Source organism: Schistocerca serialis, chromosome 1, assembly GCF_023864345.2.
Source record: "Schistocerca serialis cubense isolate TAMUIC-IGC-003099 chromosome 1, iqSchSeri2.2, whole genome shotgun sequence".
NCBI classification, from domain to species: domain Eukaryota; kingdom Metazoa; phylum Arthropoda; class Insecta; order Orthoptera; family Acrididae; genus Schistocerca; species Schistocerca serialis.
In genome coordinates, this window is record NC_064638.1 from 228,240,686 (window position 1) to 228,266,361 (window position 25,676).

General features: G+C 43.7%; 1 protein-coding gene across 1 annotated transcript in view; it reads left to right on the top strand.

The window, feature by feature from the left end:
- LOC126461046 (octapeptide-repeat protein T2-like) overlaps window positions 1-18,672 on the top strand; it is a 138,620-nt gene extending 119,948 nt beyond the window's left edge. The window contains exon 3 of the mRNA XM_050095969.1: window positions 18,523-18,672. Within this exon, the coding sequence (XP_049951926.1) occupies window positions 18,523-18,672 (150 nt within the window). The remainder of the gene's footprint in view (window positions 1-18,522) is intronic.
- Window positions 18,673-25,676: the final 7,004 nt, after the last annotated feature.

Sequence of the window (25,676 nt, forward strand, 5' to 3'; positions counted from 1 at the left end):
AGCTGTGTTAAATTAATCAAACTGGTTTAGAGGATCGTGGAGCAAACAGTTCTTGAAAAAAGACACAGCAGTGAGAAACCATACAACTACAGCGAAAATTTGCATTCAATTACGGAGAGAGAGAGACTTAACAAGTTGTAACTCTTTGCGTGAGGACATCATTTAGTATGCAGAATGTCCAACACCAGTCTGTTAACTGTCGTAGTCGGCGGGGTGCTCTCATCAACTAACCGCCGTATTCGGCGGAGCGTTATTCCACGCCAGAGAACTACATATCGTAATCCAGTGGAGATGTTCGTACTTGACACGGTAAACGCAGTTACATACCGCTCCCTATGAGACGCAGAAGTGTCAACACCGACGAGCTCCGACTATGTAAACACTTGTTACTCACTCCGCTGGTACTCGCGCACTGTGAACAGTGATAATTCGCTCCGGTATTCGATGAACTTCCACAGTCTCCGCGAAATGGTTGAAACGTTTGCCACGCTGCAGTCACCACCATGGACAGTGGGATCGCCGCACTCTTGCTTCTACATCCACATGGATACACTGCAAATCACATTTCAGTGCCTGGCATAGGGTTCATCAAACCATGTTCACTCTTCTCTATTATTCCAACCTTGTATAGCGCGTGGAAAGAACGAACACTTATCTTTCCGTACGAGCTCTGATTTCCCTTATTTTATCGTGGTGATCGTTCCTCCCTGTGTAGGTCGCTGTCAACAAAACATTTTCATTTTCACATTCGGAGGAGAAAGTTGGTGATTGGAATTTCGTGAGAAGATTCCGTCGCAACGAAATACGCCTTCCTTTTAATGATGTCCAGCCCAAATCCTGTATCATTTCAGTGACACTCTCCCAAATTTCGCGACAACACAAAACGTGCTGCCCTTCTTTGGAATTTTTTCGGTGTACTCCGTCAGTCCTATCTGGTAAGGATCCCAGACCGCGCAGCAGTATTCTAAAAGAGGACGGACGATCGTGGTGTGGGCAATCTCCTTAGTAGATCTGACACATTTTCTAAATGTCCTGTGAATAAAACGCAGTCTTTGGTTAGCCTTCCCCACAACATATTGTATGTGTTCCTTCCACTTTAACTTGTTCGTAATTTTAGTTCCTAGGTATTTAGCTGAATTTACGGCCTTTAGGTTTGACTGATTTATCGTGTAACCGAAGTTCAACGAATTCCTTTTAGCATTCATGCGGATGACCTCACACTTTTCGTTATTTAGGGTCAACTGCCAATTTTCGCACCATTCATATATCTTTTCTAAATCGTTTTGCAGTTTGTTTTGATCTTCTGATGACTTTGTTAGCCGATTAACGACGGCGTCATCTGCAAACAACCCTAGACGGCTGCTCAGATTGTCTCCCAAATCGTTTATACAGACAAGGAATAGCAAAGGGCCGATAACACTACCTTGGGGAACGCCAGAAATACCTTCTGTTTTACTCGATGACTTTTCGTCAGTTACTACGAACTGTGGCCTCTGACAGGTAATCACAAATCCAGTCATATAATTAAGACGATTTTCCATTAGCACTCAATTTCACTGCAAGCTGCTTGTATGGTACGGTGTCAAATGCCTTCCAGAAATACGGAATCCATCTGAAATCGCTTGTCAATAGCGCTCAACGCTTCATGCAAATAAAGAGCTAATTGTGTTTCACAAGAACGATGTTTTCTAAATCCATGTTGACTGTGTCCGTTTTCTTCGAGACAATTCCTAATGTTCGAACATAATATATGTTCCAAAATCCTGCTCCATATCGACGTTAACGATATGGCCCTGCAATTTAGTGGATTACTCCTGCTAACTTTCTTGAACATTGGTGTGATCTGTGCAACTTTCGAGTTTTTTGGGTACGAATCTTTCGTCGAGCGAACGGTTGTGTATGATTGTGTAAGTATGGAGCTAATGCATCAGCATACTCTGAAAGGAACCAGGCTGGTATACAGTCTAGACCAGAAGACCTTGCTTTTATTAAGTGATTTAAGTTACTCCACTACTCCGGGGATATTTACTTCTATGTTACTCATGTTGGCAGCTGTTCTTGATTCGAATTCTGAAATATTTACTTCGTCTTCTTTTGTGAAGGCATTTCGGAAGGCTGTGTTTAGTAACTCTGCTTTGGCAGCACTGTCTTGGATAATATCTCCATTGCTATCGCGCAGAGAAGGCATTGATTGTTTCTTGCCGCTAACATACTTCACATACAACCGGATTCTCTTTGGAATTTCTGCCAGGTGTCGAGACAAACTTTTGTTGTGGAAACTGTTATTAGCATCTCGCATTGAAGTCCGCTCTAAATTTCGAGCTTCTCTAAAAGATGGTCAGTCTTGGGGATTTTGCGTCTTTTTACATTTGGCACGTTTGTTTCGTTCTTTCTGAAAAAGTGTTCTGACCCGTTTTGTGTACCAAAGGGGATCAGCTCCGTCGTTCGTTAATTTATTTGGTATGAATCTCTCAATTGCTGCCAATACCATTTATTTGAATTTAAGCCACATCTTGTCTACACTTATATTATTAATTTGGAATGAGTGGAGATTGTCAAGTGCATTTTTATCTGCTTCTTTGGAAAGGTATATTTTTCGTTTATTTTTGGAAGATTTGACGTTTACAATATTCAATCTCGCTACGACAATCTTATGTTCACTAATCCCCGTATCCATTTTGATGCTCGTTATTAACTTAGGATTATTTCTCGCTAAGACGTCAAGCGCCGGCCGATGTGGCCGAGCGGTTCTAGGCGCTACAGACTGGAACCGCGCGACCGCTACGGTCGCAGGTTCGATTCCTGCCTCGGGCATGGATGTGTGTAATGTCCTTAGGTTAATTAGGTTTAAGTAGTTCTAAGTTCTAGGGGACTGATGACCTCAGATGTTAAGTCCCATAGTGCTCAGAGCCATATGACCCACTTTTTTGTTTTTTTGTTTTTTGTTTTTTAAGAGGTCAATTGTGTTTTCACAACCGTTTGGTATTCGCATGAGCTCATGAACTAACTGCTCGCAATAATTTCCAGAGAATGCGTTTAGCACAATTTCCGATGATATTTTATGCGTACCTGCGGTATTAAACATGTATTTTCGCCAACATATCGAGGGTAAATTAAAGTCGCTACCAACTATAATCGTATGAGTCGTGTATGTGTTTGAAATCAAACTCAAGTTTTCTTTGAACCCTTAAGCAATTGTATCATCTGAATTGGGAGGCCGGTAAAAGGATCTAATTATTAATTTATTCTGGTTGCCAACAATGACCTCCAGAAACTTCGCAAAATCAGCCGCACAGCGTCGTAATGGATACTGATGCACTTCATGTCCCCATTATTGAAGTGGTTAGCGACACAATCATCGCGTTCCACAACGCCCATGTTTCACCTGTCGATGATACTACAGCAAGAGACCTGCAGTCCTAATAGGAAAGTCACCGAGAAGGAGGAGGGAGACTACGACCAAAGAGACAAAATGGAGAAAGTGTTACGTGTCCACGCCACCTAAGAAGGTACCGTCACCTACCAACATGTACGTTGCGCTGCTAACTTACACGCAACAATCGACAAATGGCCTTTCATCTTATTTGTTGAAAATAGAAACAGAAACACGGGCCGCCTTCACCCTACAGCGCAAGGCAAAGTTACCAGGTGGAAATGTGAATCTGTCTTCAAGCACATTATCAGTGTTACGTCAGCTGGAAAAAATCGTGTTAAAGCTGAGACTGTGTAAGGATTAACTGCCAATGCCCTGATTCAAAACTGTTTTTTTATACAAAGCAAATTTGGAGGCCTATATTTGGCAGTTCTTCACCACTAAACAACGCATCGTTAATAATGTCTCTTACGGGGATCGAATTACTAGCGAAAAGGGCGTGTTGCTGCGAATTTATTGCCATCTCGAGACTTGGTAAAATTATAATCCCGAATGGACAAAAGGTAACAAAGCCATCTCCATGTTGTGTTGTGACATTTAGATCACAGCGGCTCCCACAGTTTGGTTATTTTCGTGGAGTTCACCGTCCAGTCTATACGTATGTGTCCTTTGTCTTATGATGCTATAATTTTTTGCGTTTCGGGAATGGCAGCAAACAAAGGAGAAGTAACACACGATATGCGTAACGCACAGGCCCACACAGAAGTGATGCCGATGGGAGGGCAATCTGTCAACCAGCATTCATTGTACCGGTGCTCGCAGACCCCTATCTCGATTTTCAAGATCGTCACCCAAGTCCATACAGACTGTGGAAAATCGAAAATACGAAACTTCTAATGTTTATGCAGTTAATAATTGTGTGTGTGTGTGTGTGTGTGTGTGTGTGTGTATGTGTGTGTGTGTGTGTGTGTGTGTGTGTTTTGTAGAAAAGGGGAGGCTAGGATAGGACAGGAAATTTCATTTGTTAAAAGAAATACAGATTCGAATCCTGTCTCGGGCATTGATGTGTGTGACGTTCTTAGGTTAGTTAGGTTTAAGTAGTTCTAAGTCTAGGGGACTGATGACCTCAGATGTTAAGTCCCATAGCGCTCAGAGCCTTTTTTTTCGAACTCGTTCATTGTATCTCGAACAGGAGGAAATAAACAAAATTATGTCTCTCAAAAATATTATCTTCCAGGAAGCAACAGCTGTGTGTAAAAACAGGCCTGATCCGAATTCAGTTAGTTCTCCCCCAACAATAAGATACAGGGTACAGAATTCCAGCCCCTTCCAACTCAACAGCGGCTCATCTACATCTACGTGATTACTCTGCTATTCACAATAAAGTGCCTGGGAGAGGTTTCAATGAACCACCTTCAAGCTGTCTCTCTACCGTTCCACTCACGATCGGGGGCGGTAAAAATGAGCACTTAATTTTTTCTGTGCGAGCCAATATTTCTCTTATTTTATCTGATGATCATTTCTTTCTATGTAGGTGGGTGCCAATAGAATGTTTTCGCAATCGGAGGAGAAAACCGGTGATTGAAATTTCATTACAAGATCCCGTCGCAACGAAAAACGCCTTCGTTTTAATGATTGCCACTCCAATTCACGTATCATGTATGTGGCACTATCTCCCCTATTTCGCGATAATACAAAACGAGCTGACCTTCTTTGTACTTTTTCGATCTCGTCCGTCAGTCTCATCTGATGCGGATCCCACACCGCACAGCAATACTCCAGAATAAGGAGGACAAGCGTGGTGTAAGCCTTCTCTTTAGTAGAACTGTTGTACCTTCTAAGTGTTCTGCCAATGAATCGCAGTCTTTGGTTGGCTCTACCCACAAAATTGTCAGGTATAACCTCTGCCCATACTATTTCGCAGGAACTATCTACTTCAATTTCACAACAAGGCAAGCTACTTCTGACAGCAATAAATACTCCACCACCAACTATATTTAATCTATCCTTTCTGAACACTGTTAAATCGTTACAAAAAATTTCTGCTGAACCTATTTCTGGCATTAGCCAGCTTTCTGTACCTGTAACTTTCTGAGCTTCAGTGCTTTCTATTAGGGCTTGGAGCCCAGGTTCTTTCCCAACACAGCTACGACAATTTACAATACCGATAGTTTCTACAATTAACGTAATGTGTTTTACCTGCCCGTTTTAGACGGACGCCCTTTTTGTGGTTCCCTGAGGCCCACTAACCTAAAGAACCGCCCAGTCCCTTCCACACAGCCCCCGCTACCCGTGTAGCCGCTTCCTGTATGTAATGGACTCCAGACCTATTAAGCGCAATGTGGAAACCCACCACCTGATGGCGCAAGTCAAGGAATCTGCAACCTACACGTCACAGAACCGCCTGAGCCTCTGATTCAGATCCTCTACTGGGCTCTGTACCATAGGAGCACAGTCGGTTCTATCGACGATGTTGCAGACGGTGGGCTCCGCCTAAATCTCACAACCAAGACTGGCAGTCTTTACCATTTCCGCTAGAAACCCAAAACCAGAGAGAATCTCTCCAATCCAAAGGCACATACGTCATTGGTACCGACACGAGCCACCATCTGCAGTTGGCTGCACCCTATAGTCTTCATGGCATTCGGAAGCAGCCTTTCCACATTCCACATCCGGAATGATTCCCCCGGTAAGCACACGGAGTGCACACTGGCTTCCTTCGCCTCCTTGGCAGCCATGTTCCTAAGGGCCCCATTACGCGCCTAACGTTAGAGTTCCCAACTACAAGCAAACCCACTCTCTGTGAACGCCCAGAGCTTGTGGGCCGAGAAGCTTCCTCTGGAACAGGGTGCATGACTGCATCCGCCTCAGAGACATTATCAGCCACAGGTAACGCCCTAAACCTGTTCGTAAACGAACCGGGGAGGCCCTACGATCGGCCCCTCGGAAAGTTTTTTCGCTGCCTGCCAGACTATGAAATGATCTCCCACACGACTATGGGTGAGGGGTCAACCTCAGTGCAAGCAGTACCTGGGGTTTCCACAGCAGTGGGCAGAACGGGGGACACGTGGGACGTGCTCGACGTCTGTCGCATCCCCACGTCCAACTCCCCACAGTGATGCCCCTCGGTAGCAGCCCCGAGCTGTGTGACGGAAACCAACGCAGCCTGGCGCTGTGAGCGAAGGGTTGCTCAGCTCGCATTTGTACACAGCAATCACAGTTCCTATCCATTACTGCAGTCGCTCCCGTTTGAAGCTCATAGAAATATGCAACAAACGAACGGTTTACTCGGCATATTAGCAGCAGGAATTCAAAGTGCTCTCACACTAACGGTCTAAACGACACTGAGCTACACTAACCAAAACAAACGAAAGCCTGTACGATCCGAGGGTCGATATAAGGGTAGATAGCAACGGCGGTACGGTACGCTACACTGTTATTAACATAAAAGCTTGTGCATAGTAAGCACCCGAAAACGCAAGAAATTATAAAAATAATCTAGTAACTACACAGGTATCTGTAAATAAATAAGTCACTCCTGCTGGAAATACGTAAAAATATACAACAAACGAACGGTGGCCTTCTTAGTAGCAGGAACACGAAGTGTTCTGTCACTGACGGTCCATCCGACACTACATGCATCAGTCCCGCCATCTACTATCCGCAGCAGCCAATACATCTCTTGACTACAATGTGGTAAACGCCTTTAACGGTGGCTCCACCGATACTGCGCCCCCTCCTGCCGTACAGTGCTCTCCGAAGGGAAGGATACTGCACCTGGTCCAGATTATATTGACTACCAGTTGCTGCGGCACAACTACACTGCAGATCAACATCGACTGCCTGAAAATACACTCCTGGAAATGGAAAAAAGAACACATTGACACCGGTGTGTCAGACCCACCATACTTGCTCCGGACACTGCGAGAGGGCTGTACAAGCAATGATCACACGCACGGCACAGCGGACACACCGGGAACCGCGGTGTTGGCCGTCGAATGGCGCTAGCTGCGCAGCATTTGTGCACCGCCGCCGTCAGTGTCAGCCAGTTTGCCGTGGCATACGGAGCTCCATCGCAGTCTTTAACACTGGTAGCATGCCGCGACAGCGTGGACGTGAACCGTATGTGCAGTTGACGGACTTTGAGCGAGGGCGTATAGTGGGCATGCGGGAGGCCGGGTGGACGTACCGCCGAATTGCTCAACACGTGGGGCGTGAGGTCTCCACAGTACATCGATGTTGTCGCCAGTGGTCGGCGGAAGGTGCACGTGCCCGTCGACCTGGGACCGGACCGCAGCGACGCACGGATGCACGCCAAGACCGTAGGATCCTACGCAGTGCCGTAGGGGACCGCACCGCCACTTCCCAGCAAATTAGGGACACTGTTGCTCCTGGGGTATCGGCGAGGACCATTCGCAACCGTCTCCATGAAGCTGGGCTACGGTCCCGCACACCGTTAGGCCGTCTTCCGCTCACGCCCCAACATCGTGCAGCCCGCCTCCAGTGGTGTCGCGACAGGCGTGAATGTAGGGACGAATGGAGACGTGTCGTCTTCAGCGATGAGAGTCGCTTCTGCCTTGGTGCCAATGATGGTCGTATGCGTGTTTGGCGCCGTGCAGGTGAGCGCCACAACCAGGACTGCATACGACCGAGGCACACAGGGCCAACACCCGGCATCATGGTGTGGGGAGCGATCTCCTACACTGGCCGTACACCACTGGTGATCGTCGAGGGGACACTGAATAGTGCACGGTACATCCAAACCGTCATCGAACCCATCGTTCTACCATTCCTAGACCGGCAAGGGAACTTTCTGTTCCAACAGGACAATGCACGTCCGCATGTATCCCGTGCCACCCAACGTGCTCTAGAAGGTGTAAGTCAACTACACTGGCCAGCAAGATCTCCGGATCTGTCCCCCATTGAGCATGTTTGGGACTGGATGAAGCGTCGTCTCACGCGGTCTGCACGTCCAGCACGAACGCTGGTACAACTGAGGCGCCAGGTGGAAATGGCGTGGCAAGCCGTTCCACAGGACTACATCCAGCATCTCTACGATCGTCTCCATGGGAGAATAGCAGCCTGCATTGCTGCGAAAGGTGGATATACACTGTACTAGTGCCGACATTGTGCATGCTCTGTTGCCTGTGTCTATGTGCCTGTGGTTCTGTCAGTGTGATCATGTGATGTATCTGACCCCAGGAATGTGTCAATAAAGTTTCCCCTTCCTGGGACAATGAATTCACGGTGTTCTTATTTCAATTTCCAGGAGTGTATGTCGTGTCGTTACCATCCACTAATCGGGGAAAAGTTGTGATAAAGCATAGTCGTACCAGCCTATCACCTTACTACCATCCCCAGCGAAAGTAAGGAGAGGATTGCTTACTAATACCTGGATAGGTCAACTTTCAATATCCACTTAGAAAAAGCAATATACAGAGGAATTAAACAGAATTTGCCACAGAAGCCGAGGAGCTTTAACGTAAACACTAAGAGGCAGATGACACCACAAATGTGTACCTTAATGGACGAAACATTCTAAGTTATACATTCAAGTACATAGTGCATAGATTGAACAAACAGTGTAAGCACATGTTGTCAAATAAGAATATGCTATAATATAAAATTGAGACGACACAACATATCTATACTTTAAAAAATATACCATACTAAATTCTTCCTCCATATTCGTTAAAAGTATATGACAACCTGATGGCAGTAAATTATTACGATGACAGAATTATGCTTTAAAAATTTTTCAGTGGGTCTGGCTCCTGTGGATACAAATTGGTGCCGTATACATTCTTATCATTCGAGTCCATGGCGCAAGACGAATCGATATTTTTTCCGAAATATGGTTCATATTGACGCTTCTTTACTGATCACGGATTAATTTAAACCTCTTCGGAGATCGTTCACTCCTTATTAAATGACGTGCTACTACAGTCACAGTAAAAATCCAATGACAAATGCTCCTATCATAGCACAAAAGATGGTGAATATACAGGGTGGTCCATTGATCGTGACCGGGCGAAATATCTCACGAAATAAGCGTCGAACGAAAAAACTACAAAGAATAAAACTTGTCTAGCTAGGAGGGGGAAACCAGAGGCGCTACGGTTAGCCCGCTAGATGGCACTGCCATAGGTCAAACGGATATCAACTGCGTTTTTTTAAAATAGGAACCCCCATTTTTTTATTACATATTCGTGTAGTACGTAAAGAAATATGAATGTATTAGTTGGACCACTTTTTTCGCCTTGTGATAGATGGCGCTGTAATAGTAACAAACATATGGCTCACAATTTTAGACGAACAGTTCGTAACAGGTAGGTTTTTAAATTAAAATACAGAACGTAGGTACGTTTGAACATTTTATATCGGTTGTTCCAATGTGATACATGTACCTTTGTGAATTTATCATTTCTGGGAACGCATACTGTTACAGAGTGATTACCTGTAAATACCACATTAATGCAATAAATGATCAAAATTATGTCCGTCAACCTCAATGCTTTTGGCAATACGAGTAACGACATTCCTTTCAACAGCGACTAGTCCTCCTTCCGTAATGTTCGCACATGCATTGACATTGCGCTGACGTTTGTTGTCATGCGTTGTCGGTGGATCACGATGGCTAATATCCTTCAACTTTCGCCACAGAAAGAAATCCGGGGACGTCAGATCCGGTGAACGTGCGGGCCATGGTATGGTGCTTCGACGACCAATCCACCTGTCATGAAATATGCTATTCTGCACTGCTTCAACCGCACGCGAGCTGTCATATTGGAAGTACATCGCCATGTTAGAAGTACATCGCCATTCTGTCATGCAGTGAAACATCTTGTAGTAACATCGGTAGAAGATGTGGTGTCACCGCCAGACACCACACTTGCTAGGTGGTAGCCTTTAAATCGGCCGCGGTCCATTAGTATACGCCGGACCCGCGTGTCGCCACTGTCAGTGATAGCAGACCGAGCGCCACCATACGGCAGGTCTAGAGAGACTTACTAGCACTCGTCCCAGTTGTACAGCCGACGTTCATAGCAAAGGTTCACTGACAAATACGCTCTCATTTGCCGAGACGATAGTTAGCATAGTCTTCAGCTACGTCATTTGCTACGACCTAGCAAGACGCCGTATTCAATTGATATTTATTATGTGAAGCATGTATCATCAAGAGCAATGTTCTACAATTGTAGATTAAAGTTAAGTATTATATCAACTACTTACTTTATTTGCAATTCTCAAGATATTGTCCTGTTCCATACCTCACGCCAGTCAGCGTGTAATTAAACGCGTGCATTTCGGCCTCCTCTAGAAAAACAGTGTTGGCTCTTCTGCCAACACTACAGAACATTACGTAGGAAATCAGCATACATTGCACCATTTAGATTGCCATCGATAAAATGGGGGCCAATTATCCATCCTCCCATAATGCCGCACCATACATTAACCCTGCATGGTCGCTGATGTTCCACTTGTCGCAGAGTTCAAAGTCGGCGCCATGCAATTTCTAGTGCATAGAAATATGGTACGGGTGCATTCGATGTTGATGTAGCATTCGCAACACCGGCGTTTTTGAGATTCCCGATTCTCGCGCAATTTGTCTGCTACTAATGTACGGATTAGCCGCGACAGAAGCTAAAACACCTACTTGGGTATCACCATTTGTTGCAGGTCGTGGTTGACGTTTCACGTGTGACTGAACACTTCCTGTTTCCTTAAATAACTTAACTATCCGACGAGCCGGCCGCGGTGGTCTAGCGGTTCTAGGCGCGCAGTCCGGAACCGCGCGACTGCTACGGTCGCAGGTTCGAATCCTGCCTCGGGCATGGATGTTTGAGATGTCCTTAAGTTAGTTAGGTTTAAGTAGTTCTAAGTTCTAGGGGACTGATGACCACAGATGTTAAGTCCCATAGTACTCAGAGCCATTTGAACTATCCGCCGAACGGTCAGGACACTTGGATGATGTCGTCCAGGATACCGAGCAGCATACATAGCACACGCCGGTTGGCCTTTTGATGACAATAGGCATCCATCAACACGATATCGACCTTTTCCGCAATTGGTAAACGGTCTATTTTAACACGGGTAATGCATCACGAAGCAAATACCGTCCGCACTGGCGGAATGTTACGTGATAGCACGTAGTTATACGTTTGTGACTAGCACATTGCCATATATCTATCACAAAGTGAAAAAAGTGGTCCACCTAAAACATTCATATTTCTTTACGTACTACACGAGTATGTAATAAAAAATAGGGGTTGCTATTTTAAAAAACGCAGTTGATATCCGTTTGACCTATGGCAGCGCCATCTATTGGGCCAACCAAAGCGCCATCTGGTTTCCCCCTTCAAGCTAGACGAGTTTCGTTCTTTGTAGTTTTCTTCGTTTGATGCTTATTTCGTGAGATATTTGGCCTGGTCACTACCAATGGACCACCCTGTATACAGACTAGATATTGTAAACAAGTCACCTGTATATAAATACTTAGCGTTACCAGTGCAGTGGCTGGGCACATCGCTAGTTTCTACAGAAAAGATGACGCCGCTCCGTAGATAAATTTCTGCAGACTACCGTACCACCTACCTATGAGACACGTGCGAATGCGTTAACCACAATTCATAATTTGGTATATAACGGTTTTTTTTAAACGCCGTTCATGTTGGACTTGACACACCATATTGGATTTCAGTGGAAAACTTTCAAATACACTGCTAGGAAAAAATCGCAGCACCAGCACCAAAATATAACTAATGTAGATGATTGAAATTTAGGGAATACCTTTTTCTACGTAAGACATTTAAGTGATTAACATCGGAAGATCACAAGTAAGTGCGAGATAAGCCATTGTAAATGTGAAATGCTAGTACATGAGTAATCAGCGTAACCGCCAAAATGTTGAACGCAAGCTTACAAACGTACGTGCATTGTGTTGCAAAGGCGCAGGATGTCAGCTGGAGGGATGGAGTTCCGTACCAGTTCACTTGGTCGGTCCATACTAGAACGGTTCATGATGTTTGTGGATGACTCAGGATTTGTCGTCCGATGATCTTCCATATGTGTTCGACTGGAGATAGATCTGGCGATCTAGCAAGCCAAGGCAACATGTCGACACACTATAGAGTATGTTGAGTTAGAACAGTGGTATGTGAGCGAGCGTTATCCTGGAATGCTGTTCACGAATGTAAGCACAACAGGTCGAATCACCCGACTGACGAACAAATTTGCGTTCATTGGGCTTGGTATAACCACGAGAGCGCTCCTGCTGTGTTACCATATAGCAGACCATAACCCCACAACCCCATGTGTAGGTCCATTATGTCTAGCACGCAGACACGCTTGTTGCGGGGCCCCAACTAGCCTGCCTTCGAACCATCACACGGCCGTCACTGGCGCCGAGGCAGAACCACCTTTCATTGGACAACACATCAGGCCTCCACCCTCCCCTCCAATGAGCCATGGCCTGACACCACTGAACTGGAAAATGTCGGTGGTTTGGGTTCACTGAAATGCACGCTACAGAGCATCTGTCTCGGAGCTGTCCTTGAAGTAACCGATTTGTAATATTCGTTGTGTCACTGTGATGACAGTTACTGATCCAATTGCTACTGCAGATGCAGTATGATGCGCCAGAGCCAACGCCAAACACGATGGTCTTCAGTCTCGGCAGTGCCACGTGGCTGCCCAGCTCCCAGTCTTATTATAACGGTATATCCTCATGACAACCGATGCCGGCAGCAGTCATGTAGAGTGGCTACATTCCTGCCAAGTCTTTCCGCAATGTCGCAGAAGGAACATCCAGCTTCTCCACGCCCTGTTACACGACCTCGTCCAAACTCTGTGAGATATTGATAATGGGATCTTTGTCGCCATAAAGCCATACTTGACTAACATCAATTCACCACTTCGAATCTCAAAAATGGTTCAAATGGCTCTGAGCACTATGGGACTTAATATCTGAGGTCATCAGTCCCCTAGAACTTAGAACTACTTAAACCCAACTAACCTAAGGACATCACACACATACATGCCCGAGGCAGGATTCGAAACTGCGACCATAGCGGTCGCGCGGTTCCAGACTGTAGCGCCTAGAACCGCTTGGCCACTTCGGCCGGCACTTCCAATCTCAAAGGTAACTAACGCTCATGACCGTTAAAGCGTGTATTTAAAGCAAATCTGATCTGCATCCTCATAGTGGGGCTACTAACGCCACTTACCCGTCTGGCGCGAATGCTAAATGGGCTTCATCTTTCAGATGTAGAAACACGCCTCTAACTTTGGTTTATGTCGCACAATTTCTCCTTGGCGTTGCGTTTTTTTTTTCTGTCTTTGTAGTAACCAGAGTATAACTACACTTAAACGGTCAAACCACACTTTGTTACATCTTGTAAAAGAAATATTTGATTTTGGAAACGAACGCATAAATACATCTAACTGCCCACTTCTCATTCTGTGCTTCACATTTATAAAAAGAGGGAAAGACATTCTCTTACGTGGTTACGTTTCGCTCCACGTCTTACCTCCGACAACAGGGAATCACTACTCTTTGTTGTCCAGGCCGTTTCGTTATCACAGAGCACCAGGCAGCTTGTATACATAAATTACAGCCCTTTAAACGTCTCTAACAATTGTACAGTTCTACGCTCATGAAAATATTGCGTTCAAAAATAACGAAATTTAAGCACAAAACGGCAGAAAATGAATACTAATTCTATGGACAGTAGTTACAGAAAAAAGAACGAAAGACAAAACTTGATGTACACGATTGTAATTCCATTTTTTATGTAAAAAAATAAGAAAAATTTATGTCTAATTCTGGTATTATCTAACACAAGTTGAGTATCTAAGGATCTTCATTGTCATTTCAACGTAATAGAAAAGCGTGCCTACGAAAGCTTATAGTGTTTTCGCAAAATTATCGTAAAAGATACAAAAAATTACGTTAGAATATATGCAGTTTTTTGAACTCTTACAATGTACCTGCGAATATAACATTTTTTGCTAAGTGTAACACCGCAATGAAACTATTTTCGCATATTATTTACACTCACAAACGTGCATACTCGACAGAAAGAAACGGAAGAGGCCTATTGAACGGGCATGTGGTAGATAAGGCCCTTTTCAGAAGTAAAGTACGTGTATACACATTTTTCAAAGACATGTTAGTTTATAAAAAATCGCACATTGAAAGAATATATTAACTGTTCAAATATGACAAGCAACATACATGTTGGATAACCACAGAACGAACTTTTTGATTTCACAAATTAACAAATTCGGTTTTTTTTTCAGTGAACCTACATGTGTAAACATTTTTTGGAGTATGAAGGGTAAAGGGACTGCGTGGAAAGAACCACTTTTCGTGATAGCAACTTACCAACTTTCGTGCAAATAGCTTTATGTTTTCTCACGTTATTTCACTGGTTTTCCAGTTCTGTTTGTTACTTTGTTGGAACTTTTGTACTACTAAATTTTATTTTATTCACAATGTTGTATGTTAAGTGATCAAAAATAAGCGGACACTATGTAATGTGGAGTTGATCTATAGATGTCACAAGGGACGGACCCGCTAGTAAAAAATGGAGGGGGGAGCACTGCGTCCTCTGCAGAGAAGGAGAATGCGTCAGTCGGAGAACTCAGTCACTTCTAAAATGGAGTAGTCGTTGGATGTTACCAGAGTAACAAACACATGAGGGACATTTCGTCGCCGGCCGCAGTGGCCGAGCGGTTCTAGGTGCTTCAGTCTCGAACCGCGCGACCACTACGGTCGCAGGTTCGAATCCCGCCTCGGGCCTGGATGTGTGTGACGTCCTTACGTTAGCTAGGTTTAAGTAGTTCAAAGTCTAGGGGTCTGATGCCCTCAGATGTTCGTCACTTCTAAGGCTGCCCAAGTCGACTCTTGGAAATGGAAATGCGAAGGAGCAACAACGGCTAAACTAACACCACAATGGTCGAGCCGCTGCTAAATAGACAAACCTTTTTATAGCGAATTCTAAGCGATGCTGGAGATGGCGTGAAGAGCGACGTCATAGGACGGTGGAGCCGAATGTTTTGGTCTCCTTATTGCGCTTAATGAAACGCTAAATGAGGAAGAATATGAACGCCTTTCATAGCACTGTTTGCTGCTGACGCTAGAGGAACTGTTCAATTCGATCAGTGATTGTACCAGCAAGACAATGCATCCCGTAAAAAAGCAACACATGTGAGGCAATACTTTGTCGACAACAACATTTCTGAAATGTACTTGCCGACAAGGATCATCCTGAAATGGACCGCTCTGCCCACAGTCCAGACCTGAACCCAATGGAACATATTTGGGATGAGTCACAACGTCGACTTCGCTTAATATCCTGACGCCCAACATTCTGGTTTTTGGCTCTTGAAAGAAAAAGAAGGGAACTGCCATTCCTTAAAAGACATTCAGACACCTCATTAAAAATGTCCGCAGCAGAATTCAGTCTGTCACAAAGTCGAATGGTGGACACATTCTGTATTAATGCCCACTAACAGATGTTCGAATACTTTTGATCAGATAGCGTATCAGCACAAATCCATAAAATGTTAGGTGGCCTTTGGATGTACATAATAAAAATCTCTCGTCTTCTATATAATACCGATCTATCAACTCGAAAGGTGCCTTTGTTCGATCCCTGGGAGTCCCCAAGTGCAAAACCGACGGACAGGTCATCAGTCATTGGCGGCTTGCGTAGGTAGGGCAGCGCGGCATATTCAGTACGGGAGCGAGCGGCGCGCAAATCGGCTTTGCAGGTCAAACACAGCGAGTCGTCGCGTCCCTTCGCACTTTGAACACACACACACACACACACACACACACACACACACACACACGAGAAGCAACAGGTCTGCACTGCGCGGGCGCTTCTGCGGCTGCGTGCGTCCGGTTCACCTGATTAACCTCCGAGCAATTTCACGACGAAAATAGCGATTCAGCTGTGGGGCAGCGGTCGTAAATACCCGGCACAGGTGCGCCACCGCATCAAATCGTCTTTGATGGTGGGTGTACAAGCGTGATTTCTGAATTTTCGATAAATGTTTTTCCAACTGTTTATTCGCTTATGGATCTGCCTTCAAGCCTTCTACCGCATCTTTTCCAGCCACCCTATACAGTTAATATATTAACATACAAAACACCTCCGAATAACCATCGACTGTAAACGAATGCGGAAATTCTGTCTGCTATCAGTACAACAAAACGCCCGCAATAGATTCAAGCTGATAAACAGCCGAACATGGTGATTACACCCGCCCACCACGTTCCACACCTGCAAAGCCTGCCTACGACATATCCCCTCTTATGCTAATCTCACCCGTATTTCTGCTCCACAAAAATTCTGTAACTCCCTCCAAATCGCCGAACTGCACTCAATCTCGCCTTTATTTCCGTCTACTCGCGTAACCGCTGATCCTCCACCATTCGAATCCTGTCTGACGAACTCATAACACTGAATTTCCTAGACTTTCTGCAAACGTGACACCACTCACGCAACTGACGGACAAAAGCAGACCGCAGAGCACTTTGCACCCTGCGAGAGGATGAACACATTTTCATTGTGCCGGAGGATAAAGGCAATGCGTCGATTTTATTATGTGCCACAGATTACCATTAGAAATCTCCACGCTACTGCAGGAGACAGCGTACAAAGAACTCACGAAGGATGTGACATCAGCGATGGCTACTGTCTTTCGAAAGCACATAAGGAAGGAATGACACTACATCTGACAGTAAACACCATCAGATCATTGACTTACAGCCTGGCGAAGTATCAGGCATAATTACTGAAGCCTTCAGTGAGATGCTGTGTGCACCAAGTGAAAAACTCATACGAGTTTGTGAAAGTGGTGTAAAGACATTCGACTCAAAGTGTGACCTGTTGGTGAACTTTAATGTTTCGTCATTATTCATCGAGTGCGCCTCATTTGTCGACATTTACTTTCAGAGCGGCAGGCGTTTTTACGAGCCAGTGGCGTGGCTATGGGGTCTCCCCTGACACCGAAAGTACCGAATGCATATACGGAATATTTTGAGTATATTGCTATAGACAAAGCACAACTCAAACGCAAGCACTTCCGTTGGTGAATTTCTTGGGCACATCAGCACCATCCACGGGAGGGTAAAGTTCACCATGGAGGTGGAGAAGAGGGTTTCTTGCTTCTGGACATTTGGGTACGAAGATGCCATTTTAGGTCACGCTGTGACGCCAATTGAACTGCACTTAAGTTTCTTTTAATTTCCGTCTATGATCACAAACTTTTTGTTAACAGATTTCCGGTTTCTGTCTATAATGAACATCATCAGATTTTTTTTATAAAAACAAAGTCCTAATGTACTGCAGCCACTATGGTTGTGACCATAGACGTAAATAAAAGGAAACTTATTGTATATACGAGTCACTGTTTTATTCGCGACAATGTCGCAGCTTGTGAACTGCACTCGTTGCCATCTGGCTGCCAACGCGTGGCTCAAAGTGGCACTGTTCTGAATACTCGTGTTCACAAGGCTCGGGCCATAAGTAACCAGGTGAGGCTGTCTACCGAAATGGAGTACCTTGGGTAGTCTATCAGAGCACTAACTACAGTGAGAAAAAAATTAAGAAGGGATACATACAAAGTGTAGCTCTGAAATAACACAGGAAGAGGACCAATGACTGGCATTTCTGCCATACGCGGGATCACCAACAGCAAAAAAATACAAAGTTAAAACAATCTTCGGACCATCGCAGTAGATTGCAGATCTATTTGGCTCTGTCAAGGATCCAGTGGGACCGCTCAAGCCTAGCATCTACAGTATTCAGTTAAAGTTTGCTCTTTAAGTCTTTCTATTTGGCGGTACTTCGGCGACTTCTAAGGCGATGAAGATGAGATTAACAGAGAAAGTTTCCGATTCGGCTGGGAATCGAACCCGGGAACCCGCGATCCAGAGCCTCAACGCCAACCACTTTTTTGTTTGTCTTATTTCTTTCGACCTGTTTCTTTGTCGTTTTCTCGTCACTGTTTCTGTGTGGACGTCTCATGACATCATTCAGTGTACGCGGATGAGAAACTGCGCTCAGTTATTTTATTACAGAATGTATCCGTTCCCCTGGTCAAACACGCTGAGCTACTGTGCCGTCTTTCACTAGATCACGAGCCGTGGACTGGTGGCGGTGAATCGGGTCGACATAACTCTATGTTCAGCAGCGCTGCTTGGAGCATGTCAGGTACGTTCACATGGGACAGAAAGACAAATTGACACAATCACTGAGCACAACTTGGTAGAAAGCCATAATTGATTTTGAAAGGACGAACATTCTGTGGATTTTGGGACGACGCAATAAAGGTATCCTTTGAAGTAAAGACTAGTTACGGTATCGTACACTGTGATGGTGGCTACCAGCAAAGTTCAGACCCCTTACTGGTCTCACAATACGGTGCAAGCGCTCCCACCCGAGAGACGTCCATACGGCACGCGAAGTGCAGTGTGAATGACTAACCGGGAGTGGACCCTGACCACCACCACCACCACCACCACCACCACCACCACTAGCCGATGTGACAAAAAAATCATAGGAAATTTTGATCTTATGTAAAAAATCTGGGGATCTGAATCTTTCATTCATTCGCTCTGTGACTATACTAGCACCGAATCTGTTACACTGCGGAAGATCTAATATGGTGCGTCCTTCCAGTTATCACACGAGAACCTAAATGGCAAATATTGACATAAGTGGTTGCGGAACAGAAAGCAACTAAAATTATTTAACAGTGGAAAAGCATATGAATAAAATGAGATACTTGTAAAATTCTACAGAGATTATGAGAAAGAACTTGCTCCCCTTCCAGCAGCAGTTAATTGTAGGTTGCTGGAGCAACAAAGGATACCTAGCAACTGAATAAAAGCTCAAGTTGTTACCATTTTCAAGAAGGGTTGCAGGACAGATGCACTTTGCACTTAATTTTCAGCCTATGTCGCTGACGTAAATCTGTTGCAGAACTGTGGAACATGTTGCATTTTTACTTACCCTGAGGTGACAAAAGGGATGCGATAACGATACGCACATATCGAGATGGCGATAGTATCGCGCACACAAGTATCGCGTATAAAAGGGCAGTGCATTGGCGGAGCTGTCATTTGAACTCAGGTGATCCGTGTGAAAAGGTGTCTGACATGATTATAGCCGCACGACGTAAATTCGCCGGCTTCGAACGCGGAGGGGTAGTTGTAGCTAGACGCACGGGACTTCCATTTCGGTAGTCGTTAGGGAATTCAATATTCCGACTTTCACACTGTCAAGAGGGTAACAAAATTACTAGATTTCCGGCATTACCTCTCACCATGGACAACGCAATGGCCGACGATCTTCACTTACCAATCAAGAGCAGTGGTGTCTGTGCAGAGTTGTCAATGCTGACAGACAAGCAACACTGCGTGAAATAACAACTGAAATCAATCTGGACGTATGACAAACATGTCTGTTAGGATACTGAGGCGAAATTTTTGTGTCAGTGGGCTGTGGTGAAGACGACCGACGCGACTGCCTTTGGTAACAGTACGACATCGCCTGCAGCGCCTATCGTCGGATCGTGGCCATACCCGTTGGACCCCAGACGACTGGAAAACCATGGCCTTGTCAGACGAGCCCAGATTTCAATCTATAAGAGCTGATGGTAGGATTAGAGTGTTGCGCAGACCCAACGATGCCCTGGATTCAAGTTGTCATCAAAGCACTGTGAAAGCTGGTCGAGGCTGCATAATGGTGTGGGCTGTCCTTACATGGAATGGATTGGGTTTTCTGGTTCAACTGAACCGATCATTGGGTGGAATTGGTTATGTTGAGTTACTTGGAGACCATTTGCAACCATTCATGAAGTTCACGTTCCAAAACATTGATGTCATGTGACCAGGTCACGATTGTTCGTGACTGGTTTTAAGAACTTTCTGGACAATTCGAGAGAATGATTTGGCCACCAAGATCGAACATTTATGGGACATAATCGAGAAGTCAGTTCGTGCACAAAAGCCTGCACCGGCAGCAATTTCGCCAATTTCGCAATTACGAACGGCTGTAAAGGCACCATGGCTCAATATATCTGCAAGGGCTGCCAACGATTTGTTGAGTACGAACCACGTCAAGTTGCTGCATTGCGCCTGGCAAGAGGAGGTCAGACACAATATTAGGAGGCATCCCATGACGTTTGTCGCCTCAGTGTATTATGGTACGAAAATCTAGTCTATAAAAATCAGCAAGGATTCCGCAAACAGTTATCTTGCGAAAGTCAGCTCTCTTTGTTCGTCCTAAAGATCAGGAGTGCCTTAAACATCGGAGCTCCGGTTAACGGCGCTTTCCCCTACATCAGAAAGGCATTTAATACAGTACCGCAGTGTCGTTTAGTGAAAAAACCCGGACTTACCGAGTATCGGACCAGACTTGTCTCTGGATCCATGACTTCCTTGCAGTTAGAACTCAACATGTCGCTCCAAAGAGAACAATATCAACAGATATAGAGGTAATTTGAGGAGTACCCTACGGAAGTGAGATAGAAGCCTTACTGTTTAAAGTGCATATGGACGATATAGCAGAAAGCGTCGGATGCTCCAGGAGGCTGTTTGCAGATGATGGAATTGCCTGTAGGAAAGTAGCAACACCAGAAGGCCGTGGCGACGTGCAGGAAACTTACAGATAATTGACTGTTGATGCAGCGCCTGGCAGCTGACCGTTAACGAAAATAAAGGTAACATATTGCATTCTGGCCTTCTCTTACATCGGACAAAGGTTTCACATAACAGTACGTTTTGGCTCTGAGCACTATGAGACTTAACTTCTGAGGTCATCAGTCCCCTACAACTTAGAACTACTTACACCTAACTAACCTAAGGACATCACACACATCCATGCCCGCGGCAGAATTCGAACCTGCGACCGTAGCAGTCACGCAGTTCCGGACGAAGCGCCTAGAACAGCTCGGCCACAGCGGTCCGCCAGTACGTTTTCATCATTCAAATTACCTCATAAATAACAATAACTTTAACATGACAAATATTAATAAAATGATTCGAATATAATTGAGACAATGTTAATAAACGATACTAATTAAGAGGTATTAAAGTTAATACTGGCAGTACTTGTACTACTGCTGGTTCCACTATCAATGATAATAATGATAATAATAATAATAATAATAATAATAATAATAATAATAATAAACACCGTGGAGGCCCGGGAAAAGAATAGGCCTCCAGTATGTTCTGCCAGTCGTAAAAGGCGACGAAAAGAACAAACCACTAATAGGGCTAACCCCCCTTTTAGTGTGATTAGTTGGTTCAGGACAGAACTAAAGAAGCCTCGGACAAGCGCCGTCATGGTCGGGGACGACGCTTGAACCTTATGCCCACCCACAATGGTAACGACACTGCTAGCCAACTGGAAAATGATTTAAATCCAAATAGAGGTGTTTTGCAGGATATGCTTCCTGCAACCACCCCAGAAGGAAAACAAAGACAGAGGATGAGATGGTCGGATGAAGTTAATCGACACCTCATGTTCTGTTATTACCAAGCAACAAACCTAGGAACCAACACAACTGGATATAGATCACAAGTATACACAACATTTATTACCAGATACCCAGAATTAAATTTTTTAACAGAATAACGACTAGCTGATCAGATCCGTGTAATAATAAAAAATAACAGGATACCCCAGTCAGGATTAGAAAACATCAAACAACAAGTACAACAAATACTGGAACAAAATAATGTGCAATCAGAAGAAGAAGAAAATACAGTAATGGACTCAAACATCCCAGAGCAAACAAACAAAGAACAACACGCATCAATTAAACAATCAGAGGAAAACGAAATCTTAAGACAACCACCAGAACAAGCACAAATAGAACACGAAGTGACACACATGTTAGATATAGAAGAAAAATTTCAGCTGACATATATAGAATACAAAGACACAAATACAGACATTAGACCATTCTTGCAAAGACCGCCAAATAACCCACAAGTCGAAACAACAATAAAAACTATCAACACAATCATACACAACAAAATAAATGAAAACACAACTATGGAAGAGTTACTGATGTGTCGACAGAAGTGCCGACACAGTGTGGTTTGAGGGGACCGCAATGCACGCTATAAGCTCACGAAGGATGGCGTGAGGTCTGAAACAGGATACGTAATGAATGCTATAAAGAAAAGTACGTAGCTACTGGAATACTTAACTTTAATCCATCCTTGTTGTACATCGCTATTGACGATACAAGTGAGACTCTGTAGATTCAGGCAATAAACTACTAATGGCGCCTTGCTAGGTCGTAGCCATTGACTTAGCTGAAGGCTATTCTAACTATCTGCTCAGCAAATGAGCGAGGCGTCGTCAGTGTGCATCGCTAGCTACGTCGTCCGTACAACTGGGGCGAGTGCTAGTCCGTCTCTCGAGACCTGCCGTGTGGTGGCGCTCGGTCTGCGATCACCAACAGTGGCGACACGCGGGTCAGACATGTACTAATGGACCGCGGCCGATTTAAAGCTACCATCTAGCAAGTGTGGTGTCTGGCGGTGACACCACAGTTACAACTACTGATTTATATAGGAGCACTCACTACACTAAATATACACACTAGGCAGAGATCAGAACCAACCAACACACAGAAGAAACCCACAAAACCAGCATGGCAACACAGGCTACAGATCAGAATAGAAAAAGTGAGAAAGGACATAGGACAGCTAACACAGTTTATAAGAAATGAAATGTCAGAAAAAAACGAAAAAGGTTAGGTAAAATCTCACAACAACAAGCGATAGAGCAATTAGATGAAAAGAAGCAGAAATTACAAGCATTGTCCAAACAACTTAGGAGATACAAAAAAAGTGAAAATAGAAGGAAACAAAACCAAACATTCAACACAAACCAAAAGAAATCTTACCAGACAATAGATAACACACATATTAAAATAGACAATCCACCAAACATAACAGACACGGAACACTTCTGGAGCAACATATGGTCAAACCCGGTACAACATAACAGGCATGCACGGTGGATACAAGCAGAAACAGACACATACAAGATGATACCACAAATGCCTGAAGTGATAATTTTGCAACATGAAGTCACCCAAGCAATTAATTCTACTCACAGTTGGAAAGCCCCTGGAAAAGATAAAATAGAAAATTTCTGGCTAAAGAAGTTCACCTCAACACATTCACATCTAACTAAATTATTTAACAGTTACATTGCAGACCCATACACATTCCCTGATACACTTACACATGGAATAACTTATCTGAAACCTAAAGATCAAGCAGACACAGCAAACCCAGCAAACCCAGCAAAATATCGCCCCATAACATGCCGACCAACAATATACAAAATATTAACTTCAGTCATTACACAGAAATTAATGACACATACAACACAGAACAAAATTATAAATGAAGAACAAAAAGGCTGTTGCAAAGGAGCACGAGGATGTAAAGAGCAACTGATAATAGATGCAGAGGTGACATATCAAGCTAAAACTAAACAAAGGTCGCTACACTACGCATACATTGATTACCAAAAAGCTTTTGATAGTGTACCCCACTCATGGTTACTACAAATATTGGAAATATACAAAGTGGATCCTAAATTGATACAGTTCCTAAACATAGTATCGAAAAATTGGAAAACCACACTTAATATCCAAACAAATTCAAATAATATCACATCACAGCCAATACAGATTAAGCGTGGAATATACCAAGGAGACTCATTAAGTCCTTTCTGGTTCTGCCTTGCTCTGAACCCACTATCCAACATGCTAAATAATACATATTATGGATACAATATTACTGGAACATACCCACACAAAATCACACATTTGCTATACATGGATGATCTAAAACTACTGGCAGCAACAAATCAACAACTCAACCAATTACTAAAGATAACAGAAGGATTCAGCAATGATATAAATATGGCTTTTGGAACAGACAAATGTAAGAAAAATTGCATAGTCAAGGGAAAACACACTAAACAAGAAGATTACATATTGGATAACCACAGCGACTGCATAGAAGCGATGGAAAAAACAGATGCCTATAAATATCTAGGATACAGACAAAAAATAGGAATAGGTAATACAAATATTAAAGAAGAACCAAAAGAAAAATATAGACAAAGACTAACAGAAATACTGAAAACAGAATTGACAGCAAGAAACAAGACAAAAGCTATAAATACTTATGCTATACCAATATTGACCTACTCATTTGGAGTAGTGAAATGGAGTAACACAGACCTAGAAGCACTCAATACACTTACACGATCACAATGCCACAAATTTAGAATACATCACATACATTCAGCAACAGAAAGATTCACATTAAGCAGAAAGGAAGGAGGAAGGGGATTTATCGACATAAAAAACCTACATTATGGACAGGTACACAATTTAAGAAAATTCTTTCTAGAACGAGCAGAAACTAGCAAAATACACAAAGCAATCACTCATATAAATACATCGGCTACACCACTGCAATTTCATAACCACTTCTACAACCCTTTAGATCACATAACATCAACAGACATGAATAAAGTAAATTGGAAAAAGAAAACACTACATGGCAAGCACCCGTATCATCTAACACAGCCACACATCGATCAAGACGCATCCAACACATGGCTAAGAAAAGGCAATATATACAGTGAGATGGAAGGATTCATGATTGCAATACAGGATCAAACAATAAACACCAGATATTACAGCAAGCATATTATTAATGATCCCAATATCACAACAGATAAATGCAGACTTTGCAAACAACAAATAGAAACAGTAGATCACATCACAAGCGGATGTACAATACTAGCAAATACGGAATACCCCAGAAGACATGACAGTGTAGCAAAAATAATACAACAACAACTTGCCATACAACATAAACTAATAAAACAACACGTTCCCACTTACAACTATGCACCACAAAATGTACTGGAGAATGATGAATACAAACTATACTGGAACAGAACCATTATAACAGATGAAACAACACCACATAACAAACCTGACATCATACTCACCAATAAAAAGAAGAAATTAACACAACTAATCGAAATATCCCTACCCAATACAACAAATATACAAAAGAAAACAGGAGAAAAAATTGAAAAATACATCCAACTGGCTGAGGAAGTCAAGGACATGTGGCATCAGGATAAAGTTGACATTATACCAATTATACTGTCAACTACAGGAGTCATACCACACAATATCCACCAGTACATCAATGCAATACAGCTAC